Source organism: Oncorhynchus gorbuscha, linkage group LG06, assembly GCF_021184085.1.
Source record: "Oncorhynchus gorbuscha isolate QuinsamMale2020 ecotype Even-year linkage group LG06, OgorEven_v1.0, whole genome shotgun sequence".
NCBI lineage: Eukaryota > Metazoa > Chordata > Actinopteri > Salmoniformes > Salmonidae > Oncorhynchus > Oncorhynchus gorbuscha.
In genome coordinates, this window is record NC_060178.1 from 62,974,285 (window position 1) to 62,991,897 (window position 17,613).

General features: G+C 43.0%; 1 protein-coding gene across 1 annotated transcript in view; it reads right to left on the reverse strand.

Moving 5' to 3' along the window:
- Nucleotides 1–37: 37 nt before the first annotated feature.
- Nucleotides 38–17,613, reverse strand: part of LOC124038719 (Golgi-specific brefeldin A-resistance guanine nucleotide exchange factor 1-like) — a 131,174-nt gene continuing 113,598 nt past the window's right edge. Inside the window, exons 26-40 of the mRNA XM_046354801.1 lie at nucleotides 17,464–17,587; nucleotides 17,244–17,315; nucleotides 17,033–17,127; nucleotides 16,721–16,874; nucleotides 9,987–10,212; nucleotides 9,607–9,764; nucleotides 9,160–9,406; nucleotides 8,204–8,394; nucleotides 6,133–6,283; nucleotides 5,609–5,739; nucleotides 4,335–4,436; nucleotides 3,961–4,074; nucleotides 3,526–3,709; nucleotides 2,900–3,061; nucleotides 38–2,768 (exon numbers count right to left, since the gene is read on the reverse strand). Of these exons, the coding sequence (XP_046210757.1) occupies nucleotides 2,494–2,768; nucleotides 2,900–3,061; nucleotides 3,526–3,709; nucleotides 3,961–4,074; nucleotides 4,335–4,436; nucleotides 5,609–5,739; nucleotides 6,133–6,283; nucleotides 8,204–8,394; nucleotides 9,160–9,406; nucleotides 9,607–9,764; nucleotides 9,987–10,212; nucleotides 16,721–16,874; nucleotides 17,033–17,127; nucleotides 17,244–17,315; nucleotides 17,464–17,587 (2,386 nt within the window). The 3' untranslated portion in view covers nucleotides 38–2,493. The remainder of the gene's footprint in view (nucleotides 2,769–2,899; nucleotides 3,062–3,525; nucleotides 3,710–3,960; nucleotides 4,075–4,334; nucleotides 4,437–5,608; nucleotides 5,740–6,132; nucleotides 6,284–8,203; nucleotides 8,395–9,159; nucleotides 9,407–9,606; nucleotides 9,765–9,986; nucleotides 10,213–16,720; nucleotides 16,875–17,032; nucleotides 17,128–17,243; nucleotides 17,316–17,463; nucleotides 17,588–17,613) is intronic.

Here is a 17,613-nt window from a genome sequence, read left to right on the forward strand (position 1 = left end):
TCATTTACTAATACCCATGAATAGGACAACAATCCAGTTTCGTTACATTAAATTTATTACATTGTAAAAAGTACATGACCTTTTCTTCATATATACATTATATTCATGAATTTCTTGTTCACTCAAGAATGAGCTCCTGGTATACCTAACAATGCAGTACAACACATTAACATAACCACACCCCTGACAGAGGGGCTCCACTTCATTGTGCACAGACTAATGCGATTTCTGACACAAGGCAGAGGATTCAGAGAGTAATGTAACCTGACATGGAAGTAGTTGCTCCCAACTGTGCTTCGACGAGAGTATTAATTCCCCAACAGCTCATTCATAGCTGAATAAATACTATAGACAGAGGTGTTAACGGCCAAGAAATAAGCTGCACTGAAGTTTACTCCGATCACAAGGTTGGGTTTTCAAAATAGACACCTGACGTGGTTGAGGCTTTTGAAAACCATTGTTTGTTCTTCTGTCATCACATACAGTGAGAAGTCTGGTACGAGAGTATCGTTTGATAAGATGATCAAGGCTCTAACGTCAACATGTCAATGTTCCAATTCCTCTGCAATCCATAGCTTACTGTACAGACGGTGAAATGCAAATATACTTTCACTGAGTCAAGTGGGGTAATCATAGTCCCGCATGAAACTTGCGCAGATGATCTGGGCCAATCATCTCATCTCTTGAAAATGAAAACTGAATTTAAGATCGGCTTGTCCCAGATTTACTGATTGCGGTCTATGCTCAATCTGCTCAAGCCTTAAGTGGCCACAATTGCTGTATGCATCGTGTTGGACCAGTAACCGAAGGGTCGCTGGTTCCAATACCCGAGCTGACAAGGGGAGAAATCTGTCAATATGCCCTCGAGCAAGGCACTTAACCCTAATTTGCTCCAGGGGCACCGTACTACTATGGTGGACTCTGTAAAATAACACATTTCACTTCACCTATCCGGTGTATGTGACAAAACATTTATTACACAAACATGACAAACACACCCAGATACAAATGACAAAAGGCAATAATATACTCCATTAAATAATCTCATTACGACCTTACTATTAAACTCTCCTAACCTGTTTGACAAAAGCTGACACGCACAGAGTTCCACCATCACAGAACACAGCGAACCAACCACACACACACACACACCCAGGCCAGACCAGTTGTCACATTCGGAATGTTCTAGGTGCTGCCCTTGTTAGTAATGGCAGCATCTCAAATCCATCTTTCCAAGCCAAACCATGCACACCTTTTGTCCCTCTTGGGTATAACAGCATTTAAAGTACGTAAAAGTGTAGTTTTAGGGCCATTGTAATAAAAATTTGCAAACAAGATTGTGAAAACTTGTAGGCTAATTTCTAACCTCTGACACAATTTTATACTGGAAATATAGAAACTATGTATGCTTTATATTACTGTACACTTACATTTCGACCCTCCAATAAAATAGTTATGATACAGGTCTGTTTTTGTTTTAAGACAGTGCCCTGAACACTTTGACTGGAGTAAATGAATCTGTTCACATCCTATTCAGTAAACAACATGCAGTAACTAAAACCCAAATAAGTTATTCACTATGATTTTGTTCCTGGCAGAACCTCTAGATTAATGTTAAGCACAGGCATACTCAGGAAAAACTTTAGCCTTTTGGGGGCCTTAAGCGAGATTTGGTTGGGGAGGCCCCCCACCAAGCTGGCCATTTTTTTCGTGACCCCCCCTCTTGAAGGTGGAGAGAAATATATTTTCAAGTAATTTCCTGGAACACATTTTGCCATGGGGCGTAGAGAAAAATGTTAGCAGTTTTAAAGCAAGTTTACTGCAGTTCTATACATTTTGCCATGGGGAATAGACATTTTGCAATTTTATAACACATTTCATGCAATTCTACTGACTTTGCTGTTTTAAAGCCAATTTCCTGCAATTCTACACATTTTCCCATGTTAATATCTGAGTGAGAGTGACTAACAAAATTTAAAAAATGGGGGGCCCCCTAGAAGTCAGGGCCCCGGGCAAGTGCCCTGTCAGTATTTGGCCATGATTACTACAAGTATAGATAACTGGCTAAACTAATTTACCAATCAAAAAATTATTAGACGACATGGCTAATTGGAGTGACTGTTAGCGACTGACAAAACAAGAGAAATTACTGCTAATGCACAACCAATTTTCAAACTTGCACCTTGTGTATTCTACTAATCTAACTCTCAAAAGTAGAGTTGAGACCCCGACGGAGTTCCAACAAATGTCTGACGAATAAGTGAATATTGAGGGACAGCAGGCCCCAGGATGTTAGATAAGACTTCAAAGCTAGGTGTGTCTGTTGTTTAGTGTCGTCTGAGAGATGACCATGGATGTAAAGGGTCTCTGTGTCAGACTGTTTGTCCCCCTGTGTGAAGGGGGGGCAGAGCCTAAGGAGAAAGCTATGATGTTTAGGGGACAGGTGGGGGATGGAGTGCCCCCTGTGAGAGTAGGCATAGGGCTATGGTGGCTCTATTTGACCTGCGGGGTGTCACTATGTTCAGTGGGGTGAGGGGCGGGGAGCAGCGGGACAGGGCAACTGGCCTCAATGAGGGCGGGGTTGAGGATAATGGGGAGGGACATAGGGGGCACGCCCCCCACCTGCAGATGGGAGGCCAGGGGCTGCAGGATGAGGGGGGACTGACTCGTGGGGGACTGGATCAGTGGGCTAGAGATCTGGGGGGACATCTTCACTGGGGTGGGCATGGGGGGAGTCGATGGAGGCACTGGAGATGATCTGTCTGTTCCTGGAAGAGAGGACGTTGATTAATTCACTGATTGTTGGCTGTGATACTGACATTGACAAAAATTGATCGTTGGCGTTAGCCAGATTTCATCTTTGACTGGCCACGCTAACATGGTTACCGTTGGTACTAGGTGGTGGGGGATCTTGGGGCGACACTGGTCTGCTGGAGGTCTTTGGCTCTGTGGGGGAATCTGGCACTGGCACAGGAGATAGGGCCTGAGCTGGGGGTGGCGAGGCTGGGGGGGCAGGGGGCAGCCTGCTGGACAAGCTCCACTGGGGGACTAGGAGCAGGATCTATGGACACAGAGCACATACAGCCATTACATTTCAGAGATCTAGCTTGATGTATATAGCAGAACACTGAAACAAGACTAAGTATAAATCATGAAAAACATGTAGGCTGTGTATTCGAAAATCCGATTTATGCTTGATCCGGGAAAATGCGGTCCAGAGGCATCGCCATGTGCATCCCACATTTTGTAAGGTTTCCATATAGCTCCCCATTGACATGATTGGTTGACGGTAGGTGGGGGCGGTATGTCCTGTATAAACAACTCACTTCCTTGACAACTTCCTTCACAACAGCTATGCTCCGCGAAGCGCAAGAAGTATGAAGGCCCTGACTACTGCAGAGGCCGCATTGCAGTAAATGCTGTACTGCCAATACAGATCCAGATAACCTACCTTGTTAACACTAAAAGCAGAGTACATATCTGAGAAAACAGAGCCTTAATAGAAGTAGGTGTTCGTTCCAGTACCTGGTTGTAGTATGACTGTCTGTTTGAAGAGCTCCTCCCGGAGGTTAGGCAGGAAGCAGTCGATGCGTTCCCAGGTGATCTCCCACAGGTCAGAGTATCCCGTACGAGAGTCAGCGCTGTGGAAGATTCCTGCTGTGTCCATCACCAGCAGCATGTTCTTCAGAGACTCTGGGATGGCCTCCAGCTGGGGGGGGGGGGGGGGGGGGGGTGATAACAACCAGCCAATTAGCCATGCAATCACACACATAGATGGGAGGGAAAAAAATGCTTGAAATGAGCTGTACAGGAATAAACATGAGCTATTACTCAATGACCAGTTTTAGTTTCTTTCTTTTTGTGTGCCCTCCTTCGAGTTTGACCACTCAGATTAGAAGCACCTGCGCTAATAGGAGTTGAAATTGACATGTGCTACTGTGTGACAGCAGGCATGCTTACCAGCAGATCACTGGAGCCAGCGTGCATGTACTTGTCCATGAAGTCCAGGATGGTGAGCCACAGGGCAGTGAAGGTGGACAGAGACAACAAGGGAGAGAGGTGCTGCAGGAACACCTAGGGGAGAGCAGAGCAATGGAGAGCAACAGTGAGATATGCAGAGATGGCATGGGTAGACAGGCACACAGCATATTATACTATCGCTGTTCAGGCAGATGAGAAGTGCTAGACAGTGGAAGGATTTAGCAAATTATGGCAATTTCTCAACAACAACTAAAAATAACCCCCCAAAGGCAACAGACAGTTGTAGGAGAGTCTAAACCTGTGGTCTGAACACACTTTGAAATGGATGCCTGTTGTGTGTTGACTGAACTGACCTTTGACAGCAGGGTGCAAGCCCTCATCCTGGTCTCCTCCATGCCACACACGTCTGCAGGGCTAATATTGTCCAGAAGCTTGGTCAGCAGGGGGAACAGCACCTGGGACCACACAGTACACAGTACTTAAAACACAGTTAACACTGACAACGCTCAGATTAGACAGACAGACCACTTACAGTGCATTCAGAATGTATTCAGACCACTTTACTTTTCCACATTTTGTTACGTTACAGCCATATTCTAACATATTGTTTTCTCCCCCCTCATCAATCTACACACAATACCCCATAATGACAAATCAAAAACAGGTTGTAGAAATTTTTGCAAATGTATTGAAGATAAAAACTGACATATGACATTTACTTACGTATTCAGACCCATTAATCAGTACTTTGTTGAAGCACCTTTGGCAGCGATTACAGCCTCAAGTCTTCGTGGGTATGATGCTACTAGCTTGGCACATATTTATTTGGGGAGTTTCTCCCATTCTTCTCTGCAGATCCTCTCAAGCTCTGTCAGGTTGGATGGGGAGTGTTGCTGCACAGCTATTTTCAGGTCTCTCCAGAGATGTTTGATTGGGTTCAAGTCCGGGTTCTGGCTGGGCCACTCAAGGACATTCAGAAAGTTGTCCCAAAGCCACTCCTGCGTTGTCTTGGCTGCATGATTAGGGTTGTTGTCCTGTGGGAATTTGAACCTTCTCCCCAGTCTAAGGTCCTGAGCAGGTTTTCATCAAGGATCTGTACTTTGCTCCGTTCATCTTTCCCTCGATCCTGACTAGTCTCTAAGTACCTGCCGCTGAATAACATCCCTAAAGCACGATGCTGCCATCACCATGCTTCACCGTAAGGATGGTGCTAGGTTTCCTCCAGACGTGACGCTTGGAATTCGGGCCAAAGAGCTCAATCTTGATTTCATCAGACCAGAGAATCTTTTATTTATTTTTATTTATATACATTTGCAAAAAGGATTGTGTGTATATTGCTGAGGGGAAAAAAATATTTAATACATTCTAGAATAAGGTTGTAACATAATTTTGGGGGGGGTAAAAGTCAAGGAGTTTGAATACTTTCTGAAGGCACTGTATTTCCCATAATACGTATTTGCCATAGAAGCTAGGATTTGGCCCCAAGTGCCTACTCTTCTAATGAATCGTCTATTTTCAGAGGAACCATTCAGCAGCCATTCTTGTGACCCTCTATTCCCCATACGCACACCAATTTCCAGTGGTCCTCCTAGAATGTGGAAAATGATGTTCAGCATCCTCCTCTCACCTTGTTAAAGCAGGACTCCCACTCCACAGCATCTAGTGTCTGCAGGTCATGGACCAACAGTGCCCTCTGGAGGTAGGTCAGGGCCTGCATTCGCACCAGCCTCCTGGCGTCGCAGCACAACCAGGCTATCCCTTTAGGGTTCACACAATGTATGGATACTTGAGCTAAGACTGGCTATAGTGGAACGAGAACAAGATCACTGAGTTCACTAAGTCCCTTCTCTCAGGTATCACCAGTGAATTAAGGGGACCTAGGGAGTTATTTTTACCTTCAAGCTTATATTTAGATGACTCTCCAAATATTAGTTATCAGTTCCAATATTAGCAAAAAAATATAAACACGCGAAAAACTTGTCCATTAAAACAGGAAATGTGCATTTGGCTTCACACAATAACACACATTGACACTGAAAACATTACTCCAATGACTAAGAAACAATGATAAATTGTGTTTATTAAACACAGTTTAGAGGTGCCTTTATTTAAATAGGTTATAATGATAGCAATGGGGATAAAGTCTCTGACCTTGGAGCAGTGGGCACCAGCAGCTGGTCCACAGTGTCTGGGAGTCGGCCTCAATCTTCTTCCCTACTGGCTCCAGGCGGCGCTGCTCCTCTGCCCAGGAGCTGTAGATGCTGGAGGCCCTCGTATGTAGCGTGTGCATCAGATCTAACAGCTGAACCAGGGGGAAACACGGAACTCCATGTCAATGTGTTCATTGCTAATCTAATCACAGCTTGATTCCAAAACATGAATGTATGACTTAATGTCTGTTTTGTCTTGCTGGATCCAAGACACATACTACAGTATATTTACATTTATATGGCTGTGTTTAGACAGGCAGCCCAATTATGATCTTTTTCCCCACCAATTAGTCTTTGACCAATCAGATCAGCTCTGAAAACGATATAATGTGAAAAGATCTGATGTGATTGGTTCAAAAGACCAATTAGTGGAAAAAAAACATCAGAATTGTGCTGCCTGTCTAAATGCAGCTTAAGTAGGTAAGCTAACCATCTTAAGTGGTTAGTGCGTTGGGCCAGTAATCAAAAGGTTGCTGGATCGAATCCCTGAGCTGACACAGTAAAAATCTGTTCTGCCCCTGAGCAAGGCAGTTAACCCACTGTTTCCCAGGCGCCGAAGACGTGGATGTCGATTAAGGCAGCCCCCCGCACCTCTCTGATTCAAATACGGGAGACACATTTCAGTTAAATGCATTCAGTTGTACAACTGACTAAGTATGCCCCTTTCATTACTTATATATTTGGGTGCGTGATAAAAGAGTATTGATATGCATGTAATTCTGATATACTGATGGCGAAGAGAAGAGGACAAGACCATAGCATTGGAAGGTAAATATTTCCATGCAATAGTGTTTTCCATGTCTACATTATTTCAGCCATGTTACACAAACCTAGGGTTGCAAAACTTCTGGTAATTTACCAAATACATTTTTGGGGGACAAAACAAATCTAATGGAAACTTTAGCAATTTATTGTTAAATGTATTCATATTTCTTTATATCCGTGTCCATTGGTCCCTTGAGTTTCACCTCATGGTTCAGGAGACAACGCCATAATTAATGAGGGATAAAAAAATATATGTCATAATAAGAAATTAACTCTGCCACTCTTTCAACTATTGACTTTTTTTCACTCATGTTAAACAGTGAGAGTATTCAACATATTTTACATGCTATGAAGATCCCCTAAAAGCCTTTAACGTTTCCAAAATCCCTAAAGTTAGTGGTAATATTCCATCTCTTTGCAACCTTACACAGACCTAAATATCTAATAATAATACTACTAATGGACCTTTTCAAGCAATTGAATAGCTTCATCAACGAGTATTGATATTTCACATTTCAGCCCTTTCAAGACAGTGCATTTGTAAAATAGGCAAGGCAAGAAGTTAATATTAGTGTCAGTCGTCTGAGCATGAATACCTGATTCGTGCCAAATGAGTTCTGAAAAGAGATGGCAATTATTGCTGACAGATCACGTAACTTTGACTCACTCATATAGGGCCGGGATGATACCAGTATCGCGATATTCGTTAGTGCCGTGGCAAGGAAACAAAACGCAAAGCGGATTTCATTTTGGAAAACAAACATCATTATGTTGTCATCCAGAGTCATATTTACAATATTTTACATACAGCAGGTTTTCAGACCAAAGAGCTTGGTCTGCTTTGTGTTTGAATTATTGCCAAGGGGAAAATATTGCAATAGTGGTATCGTCACAGAATAGGATTAAACACCGCCACAACATTGCTTAATTGCCATGACAACTATAGTCTGCCACTCAGCCTCAGTCTCAATTGAGTATGCAGAGAGAGAGAAAAGACAGCTGAAATATCCCAAAATTCCCACCTTTCCCCGCAACCCCACCTCCACCCCACAGCTGAGAGCAAATCTGGGGCTTATTCAGGAGGGCACAACGTTACAGAACGTTCAGAGATATTTATATTGTGTAGAACAGACATGATTGTCTGTCATATAGTTCTGAACATTTCATCCAACTGAACAGAGCCCCTGAGCAGCACAGAGACCAAGGTAGAAGGGAAAGAGGGCTGTGGTACTTACATCCTGACTAACCTGTAATGACACCGTGTGGTAGCTGGCAGGGACCCCCTCGTCTTCCTCGTCATCACTATGGGAACGGGAAGGCCTCTGGCTGGAGGCCTTGGCGCGGCGGGACGCACCCTCCTTGTCCCGGGGCTTCCTCCTCACACGGGACTTCTGGGAGTCGTACTTGTGGTTCTTCTTCTTCTCATAGGTCCTGTAGCCTGTAGGTCAGTGGAGACGGAGAGACAGTGTTAGCCATTGTTACAGATATATCCGGAATAATTATCTTAATTTATATTTCTATAGATTGGGAAAAAATGCATTCCTTTTATGTTAAACCAGGCAACAAAAGGCTATATCAACTTTGAGTAATAGCAGGTTTTAGGGCTGTGCGGTTTCCATTAGCTTCCCATATAGATAAGCGCTGCTCTTAACTGAGGTCCTTGATCGACCAAACTTTATTATTAACTGTGTAAAGCTGTGTTGACAGCAGGTATCTAAGGGCCTGGAGCGCTGGGAGAAATGAAAAGGCTATCAGTGGTGCCATGCCTGCAGAGTGCACCAGCACCATCTTCCACTGTAATCCCGGCTTGACTTTAGTCTTTTCTAGATCAAATCAATCTAGATCACTAACAGACTGCTGTTGCTGGGGAGAAGGGAAGTCAATTAGAAGTCCTCAATTAGAAGGTTGGTGTGGAGGAAGCAGGTTAGTCACTCTATAGGCATGCCTTTGGATCCCCTTCCAAAGGGTTTTGAGACTAACCACCAAAAATGGCAAACTGTCAAAACTTAAATTACTCAAGCATAGTTTGATGACATGTGTTAGCTTGGAAAACAGCATTGATGGAAAGAAAGGAAAATACAATGCCGAATTCATTGTTGGAAGATTTCTAGTTGTTATGAAAAAACTAAAATCACTTTGGAAAAATACAAAATACAAAATTAACCTCAAACAAGTACATATGTCAGTCAACAGAAAGCCATACCTCCGTTTAGGCTGGCCTCCACAAACACCCGGATGGCCTTGACACACAGCTCAAAGTTCTCGGGGGTGACATGTGCAGCATCTCGTACTATGAAGGAGAGGGACTCCACACACTTGATGAGAGACTTGGTGTCGTGGAAACCCATGTCTTGACCCAGGGACAGGCTGTACTGGTTCACTAGAGGGTTTAGCAGGGTCTTGGACCCAGAAGCCGCTACCTTGCTGATGTCCAGGTCGTCTTTCCCAACCTGCAAATATAAACACACTGTGTGAGATGTGCCGTATGTTGAGGCATTGAGAGTATTGACTGACATTGATATGACAAAATAACACACAAGTTTCACCATTACTCTCAATGCTATGATGATCTCTGGAAATGATCGTCTGAGCACTTAAAAGTAAAGCGTGTGCATGTGACGTGGAAGTGTGTGTGGGTGGGGGCTCATACCACTAGCCATCCGCTGCTAGTCACGTCCACGTCAGTGACAGAGCGGGGCATCCTGGACTTTCCATGCTCTGTGTAGACCTCAGAGTCTGAGGTGTACCCCCGGTCCAGATTCACCTCACTGAGGTGGTGGAACGACAGCTCACTGTCCGACTGGGCACCTGGAACAAAGGTGGAAACAGGACATGAAAACAACAGTTTACCAGACATAAAAACGCACCACTTAAAAGTGTGGATGTGTGCCTCGTAATATAACAGCTGAGCTGTTTGTATAAAGTCAATACAATTGACCATAAACGTGTAGATTTTTTCTCAGCAGCTAAGGGCAACAATGTAGCCTACCATTCCACGTGATGGTGTGTGTAAGTAAGTTAAAGGCTGACCTGTGTCGATGTCTGGGGTAGTAGAGGTGACCTTGAAGGAGGCGGGGGGTTTGATCCCGGCCCCGATGCACTCGATTAGGGCGAAAAGGGTGAACCAGTCGTCTGTGCAGTGGATGTTGGCAGCGTTGGTCTTAAGCAGCTCATGGAGGCCATAGGCCACCTCCCGGCTAACCCGGGCCAGGACGTGTGGTTTCATCATCAACAGGAGACGCAGGGACAGCAGCACCTAAGAGATGGGGTGGTAGAGGGGTTAAGGGGTCGCGGTTACTTTAAAAGACCAACTGCTTGAATTGGCTGCGACCTCAATCTTACCTATTAGGGAAGTGAAGTATGCTCCTTACAAACAAAGTTCAATTTATATAATGACAGTTTTAGGTCTCACAGTTCTGCTAGGTCTCATGGCACGTTTGAAGGGATAAGAAGATTAGACGAACAAATGTAGGATTTGTGACAAATACGTTGTGGGGAAGCAAAAGGAAGAAGAATACACTATTAGTTTACCGTAACAATGTCCATCTGGGTTAGAGATAAGATTGAGAAAGGGGAGCAAAAGATAGTGCTCCATTTACAGTTTCTCAATTGCTTGAACACTGAAGGAAACTGGGATCCACATGGCCAAAACAACCTCTTTTGCACAACAGTTAGTAATTTCTCATCCTTTTCACACTAAATACAAATGTGGAACACTTCCTTTTGCTAAACAGATGCAACTCTGAATCACAAGACACTTTTTGCTAAACCGTAGACAACGCTCTACATAAGACACAAATCAATTGGACCTCTATACCAGGTGGTGTCAGAGGAAGGCCCTAAAAATGGTCAAGACTCCAGCCACCCAAGTCATAGACTGTTCTCTCTGCTACCGCACGGCAAACGGTACCGGAGCACTAAATCTGGGACCAAAAGGCTCCTGAACAACTTCTACCCACAAGCCATAAGACTACTAAATAGTCTGGATAACTATTTGGTAAACTATCTGCATTGACCATTTTTGTACAAACACTTTTTGACTATGCACACCCACACACTGGACTCTACCCACACATACAGTACAGTGCCTTCAAAAAATATTCATACTCCTTGACTTATTCCACATTTGGTTGTGTTACATCCTGAATTCAAAAAGGATAGCATTCAAAAAAAAAAAAAATCGCACTCATCTAAACACACAATACCCCCATAATGAAAACATGTGTAGACATTCTTGCAAATGTATTTAAAATGAAATACAGAAATATCTAATTTACATAAGTATTCACACCCCTGAGTCAATACTTTGTAGAAGCACCTTTAGCAGCGATTACAGCTGTGAGTCTTTCTGGGTAAGTCTCTAAGTGCTTTCCACACCTGGATTGTGCAACATTTGGCCATTACTCTTTACAAAATTCTTCAAGCTCTTTCAAAATGGGTTGTTAATCACTGCTAGAAAAACATTCAGGTCTTGCCATAGATTTTCAGGGACATTCACTGTCTTCTTGGTTAGCAACTCCAGTGTACATTTGGCCTTGTGTTTTAGGTTATTGTCCCGCTGAAAGGTGAATTCGTCTCCACGTATCAGGGAGACCAGGTTTTCCTCTAGGATATTGCTTGTGCTTGTCTAGTTTATTTTTCTATCCTGAAAAACTCCCCCGTCCTTAACGATTACAAGCCTACTCATAACATGATGCTGCCACCACTATGCTTGAACATTTGGAGAGTGGTACTCAGTAATGAGTTGTATTGAATTTGCCCCAAACATAACACTGTATTCAGGACAAAAAGTTAACCTGTTTGGGATGGGGGGGGGGCAGCATTTTCACGTTTGGATGAAAAGCGTGCCCAGAGTAAACTGCCTGCTACTCAGTCACAGTTGCTAATATATGCATATTATTAGCATATATAGAAAACACTGATGTTTCTAAAACTGTTTGAATGATGTCTGTGAGTATAACAGAACTCATATGGCAGGCGAAAATCTGAGAAAAATCCAACCAGGAAGTAGGAAATCTGAGGTTTGTAGTTTTTCAACGCTTGGCCTATTGAAAACAGTGTCTATGGGGTCAAATTGCACTTCCCAAGGCTTCCACTAGATGTCAACAGTCTTTAGAACTGTGTTTGATGCTTCTACTGTAAAGAAGGGGCTCATAAGGGCTCTTTGAGTCAGTGGTCTGGCAGAGTGCTCGCAGTGGTCTGGCAGAGTGTGGTTTAGCAGAGTGCTTGCAGTGGCCTGGCAGAGTGCTTGCAATGGAATGCGGGTTAGCTCGCGTTCCATTGCATTTCTGAAGACAAAGGAATTCTCCGGTTGGAACATTATTGAAGATTTATGTTAAAGATTGATTCTATACATCGTTTCACATGTTTCTACGGACTGTAACGGAACTTTTGGACTTTTCATCTGCACCTAGTGATCGCGCGTCATGAAGTTGGATTACTGGGCTGAACGCGCGAACAACAAGCAGGAATTTGGAGATAAATGGACTTTATCGAACAAATCAAACATTTATTGTGGAACTGGATTCCTGGGAGTGCATTCTGATGAAGATCATCAAAGGTAAGTGAATATTTATAATGCTATTTCTGACTTCTGTTGACTCAAACATGGCGGATCTCTCTTTGGCTTGTTTTGTCGTCTGAGCGCTGTAATCAGATTATTGCATGGTTTGCTTTTTCCGTAAACCTTTTTTGAAATTTGACACAGCGTTTGGATTAAGGAGAAGTCTATCTTTAATTATGTGAATAACACTTGTATCTTTTATCAATGTTTATTATGAGTATTTCTGTAAATTGATGTGGCTCTCTGCAAAATCACAGGATGTTTTGGAAGCAAACCATTTCTGAACTTAATGCGCCAATGTAAACAGATTTCTGGATATAAATATGCACTTTATTGAACAAAACATACATTTATTGTGTAACATGATGTCCTATGAGTGTCATCTGATGAAGCTCAAAGGTTAGTGATTAATTTTATCTATATTTCTGCTTTTTGTGACTCCTCTCTTTGGCTAGAAAAATGGCTGTGTGTGTTATTGTGACTTGGCTTTGACCTAACATAATCATATGTTGTGCTTTCGCTGTAAAGCCTTTTTGAAATCGGACACGATGGGTAGATTAACAAGACATTTATTTCATTTCGTGTATTGCACTTGTTAATGTGTGAAAGTTACGTATTTCCCCAAAATATTTTTGAATATCGCGCACTAACTTTTCAGCGGAATGTTGTCGAGGGGTGCCGCTAGCCATAATAAGTTAATAGTCCCACTCCACTTCAATGGCTGTGCGAACTGGAACACACTATTGTACACGTTGATCCAGAGCATCTGGTGAGTATGCAGGTCATGAAAGAACGGAGACATTTTCAGATTCCAGGAATGGTGTACAGATCCTTGCGACATGGGACTGTGCATTATCATGCTGAAACATGAGGTGATGGAGGCAGATGAATGGCACCACAATGGGCCTCAGGATCTCATCACGGTATATTTGTGCATTCAAATCGCCATTGATAAAGTGCAATTGTGTTCGATCTCTGTTCACAACGTTGACATCAGCAAACCGCTCGCCCACTCGATGCCTTACATATATGTCATCTGCCCGGTAATGTTAAAACCGGGATTCATCCATGAAGAGCACACTTTTCCAGTGTGCCAGTGGCCATCAAAGGTGAGCATTTTCCCACTGATGTCGGTTACGAAGCCGAACTGCTGTCAGGTCAAAACCTTGGTGAGGATGACAAGCACGCAGATGAGCTAACCGGAAAAGGTTTCTGACAGTTTGTGCAGAAATTCTTTGGTTGTGCAAACCTTGAGTTTCATCAGCTGTCTGGGTGGCTGGTCTCAGGCAATTGATCCTGCAGGTGAAGGAGTTGTATGTGAAGGTCCTGGGCTAGCGTGGTTACACGTGGTCTTTGGTTGTGAGGCCGTTTGTACGTCCTGCCAAATTCTCTAAAACGACGTTGGATACGGCTTATGGTTGAGAAATGAACATTAAATTCTCTGGCAACAGCTCTGTTGGACATTCCTGCAGACAGCATGCCAATTGCACGCTCCCTCAAAACTTCAGACATCTGTTGGATTGTGTTGTGTGACAAAAATGCACATTTTACAATGGCCTTTTATTGTCCCAAGCACAAGGTCCACATGTGTAATGATCATGCTGTTTTTAATTTAATTTCTTGATATGCCACACCTGTCAGGCGGATGGATTATCTTGGCAAAGGATAAATGCTCACTATCAGGGATGTAGACACATTTGTGCACACAATTTGATAGAAATAAGCTTTTTGGAACATTTCTAGGATATTTTATTTCAGCTCATGAAACATGGGACCAACACCTTACATGTTGCGTTTATAGTTTTGTTCAGTGTATCTACCTCAATGTCCTCATACCCCTGCACATCGACTCAGTACTGGTACCCCATGTACAGTACCAGTCAAAAGTTTTTCTTAAGTTTGACTATTTTCTGCATTGTAGTGATGAAAATGATGAAATAACACATATGGAATCATGTAGTAACCAAAAAAAGTGTCAAATCAAAATGTTTGATTCTTCAAAGAAGCCACCCTTTGCCTTGACAGCTTTGCACACACTTGGCATTCTCTCAACCAGCTTCACCTGCAATGCTTTACCAACAGTCTTGAAGGAGTTCTCACATATGCTGAGCACTCGTTGGCTGCTTTTCATTAAATCTGTGGTCCAACTCATCCCAAACCATCTCAATTGAGTTGAGGTCAGGTGATTGTGGAGGCCAGGTCATCTGATGCAGCACTCCATCACTTTCCTTCTTTGTCAAATAGTCCTTATACAGCCTGGAGGTGTTGGGGTCATTGTATGTTGAAAAACAAATGATAGTCCCACTAAGCGCAAACCAGATGGGATGGCATATCGCTGCAGATGCAGATGTCATCTGATGCAGCACTCCATCACTTTCCTTCTTTGTCAAATAGTCCTTATACAGCCTGGAGGTGTTGGGGTCATTGTATGTTGAAAAACAAATGATAGTCCCACTAAGCGCAAACCAGATGGGATGGCATATCGCTGCAGAATACTGTGGTAGCCATGCTGGTTAAGTGTGCCTTGAATTAAGTAAGTCACAGACAGTGTCATTTCTTGAAGCACCATCACACCTCCTCCATGCTTCACTGTGGGAACCACACATGCGGAGATCATCTGTTCAACTACTCTGCGCCTCACAGTCTCCTCTGAACAGTTGATGTTGAGATGTGTCTGTTACTTGAACTCAGTGAAGCATTTATTTGGGTTGCAATTTCTGAGGTGCAGTTAACTCTAATGAACTCTGAGTTTTCCTTTCCTGTGTTAGTCCTCATAAGAGCCAGTTTCAGCATAGCGATTGATGGGTTTTGCGACTGCACTTGATGTAACTTTCAAAGTCCTTGACAATTTTCGGATTGACTGACCTTCATGACTTAAAGTAATGATGGACTGTCGTTTCTCTTTACTAATTTGAGCTGTTCTTGCCATAATATGGACTTGGTATTTTACTAAATAGGGCTTCTTCTGTATACCAACCCCATCTTGTCACAACACAACTGATTGGCTCAAACGCATTGAGGAAAGAAATTCCACAAATTAACTTTTAACAAGGCACACCTGTTAATTGAAAAGCATTCCAGGTGACTAACTCAGGAAGGTGGTTGAGAGAATGACAAGTGTGCAAAGCTGTCATCAAGGCAAAGGATGGCTACTTTGAAGTGTAGTAACACAACATGATTCCATATGTATTATTTCATAGTTTTGATGTCTCCGCTATTATTCTACAACGTAGAAAATAGTACAAATAAACAAAAACCCTTGAATGAGTAGGTGTCTATAAACATTTGACTCGTATTGTATATAGCCATGCTATCATTGCTCATTGTGTATTTACTCCTTGTGTTACTATTTTTTTCTCCCCCCTATTATTATTTAGGTATTTCATTGTTTTCTGCACTGTTGGGAAGGGCCCATAGGTAAGAATTTCAGTTAGTCTACACCTGTCGTTTTCGAAGCAAGTGACAAAATTTGTATTTGAATTGTGTTGTCTTTTTTTCACATTAAATAACAATAACTCGCATAATATTATATTTGTACCATCAACCTGTAAACTACCTTTGCATAATAAGTCCATAACTAGACAAAGTGTTTTCCGGTGAGTTATTTGGTTTTCCATAGGTTTATAAAGTAGATCACATTCCATTTTTTTTTTATTTTTTTAAATAATACTGATAAAAGTGTTCAAGCAATCAAGAGAAGCTGTAATGACATAACAGTTCAAGGTCAATAGGACAGTCACATAATATACACTATTGAGGTTACAGGCCAGGGCATCAAGAAGCCAGGTCCCTCTTGGAAAAAAAGATTAGACCAGTTCAAACCTGGATAATCAAACAGTCCCACTGATCAACACAGACTGTAAGGTAGTTCATTGTGTGCCTTGATGCCCGAGCAAATACAACAATTGACAGAAACATCTGACACCAGCAAACAACTATCTCAGGAAGCATCCTTTGTGACTTGTTATACAACAAATTGAAGCCTCCTTTTTAATAGCTTTTAAGACTAGGCCAGATAAGACCAATTGCAATGGTTAAAGGACATTGAACTAACAAAGCTGAGTGTGTCCCCATCAGATGTAAGACTCATTGGATCAACAGACCAATCATCCAATCACTCAGTGCTATCACTGCATCATTTCTGCGTTAATGCAACGATGCACTCCTAGATAGTTTGGTTTCCCCTTTCGTGTGCGTGTACCTGGGAGCTGATGTCCTCTCTGCGCAGCAGGCGGATGGCCAGTCTGATGAGGCCCACCACGGCCCTCTCCACCAGGAAGCAGCTCTCTGTAGCCTGGACACACAGGTGGCACAGGTGATCTCGCACCGTCTGCCATACACACGACACACGGTCCCTAAACACACAGACACACACGATAAGGAGTCGATAGCATAACAAAGCCCGATGTTGAAACAGATGATTTGACTGATGTCATTCCTAATGGACGTGGGGCAAAACACACTGGCCCTGACTCAAAGCAAACATTCTACGCTTTCTTCCCTCTGGCTGTACCTGTTCTCCATGACTATGCGTAGCAGCATCTCCAGGCAGAATGCAGCATCCTCCTCATCATACGTCTCCTCATCAGGTGTGACTGAGATCAGGGCCTGTCCACAAGAGACATCTCTTAGAAAACAATACTAGTACGTTTTATACTCCCTGCATTTATTAATTAATATTCAGACAATGCATAGACAATATTTGCCTGTAATGTTATGATTACCTTCATCAGCTCCTGTAGAGACTCCAGCTGCAGGAATTTACTCTCTGTGATCAGCTTCTCTGGGTCACATTGCTGGAGGGGGAGTGACAACCCCCCCAAATGTTTTTGTTAATAAAACAATTAAATGCACTATATGAAATTATCAAAAGAGGCAATTTGGATGAGTTTGATAGAGAGAAAGCAGTGGGCTAAGGGGCGATGGGTGTTGTAGTTCTGGTACCTTGATACAGAGCATGGCTGCCTGCTTGGCCTCCTGGTTCTCAGTAGAGGGCCCACGTTGACCAGACTGCTCCGCTCCACTCAGTGTCAGCCAGTTCACAAAGCTCAGCACTGCAGACTCACCCCTAGAAGAAAGGAAGACATAGAGATG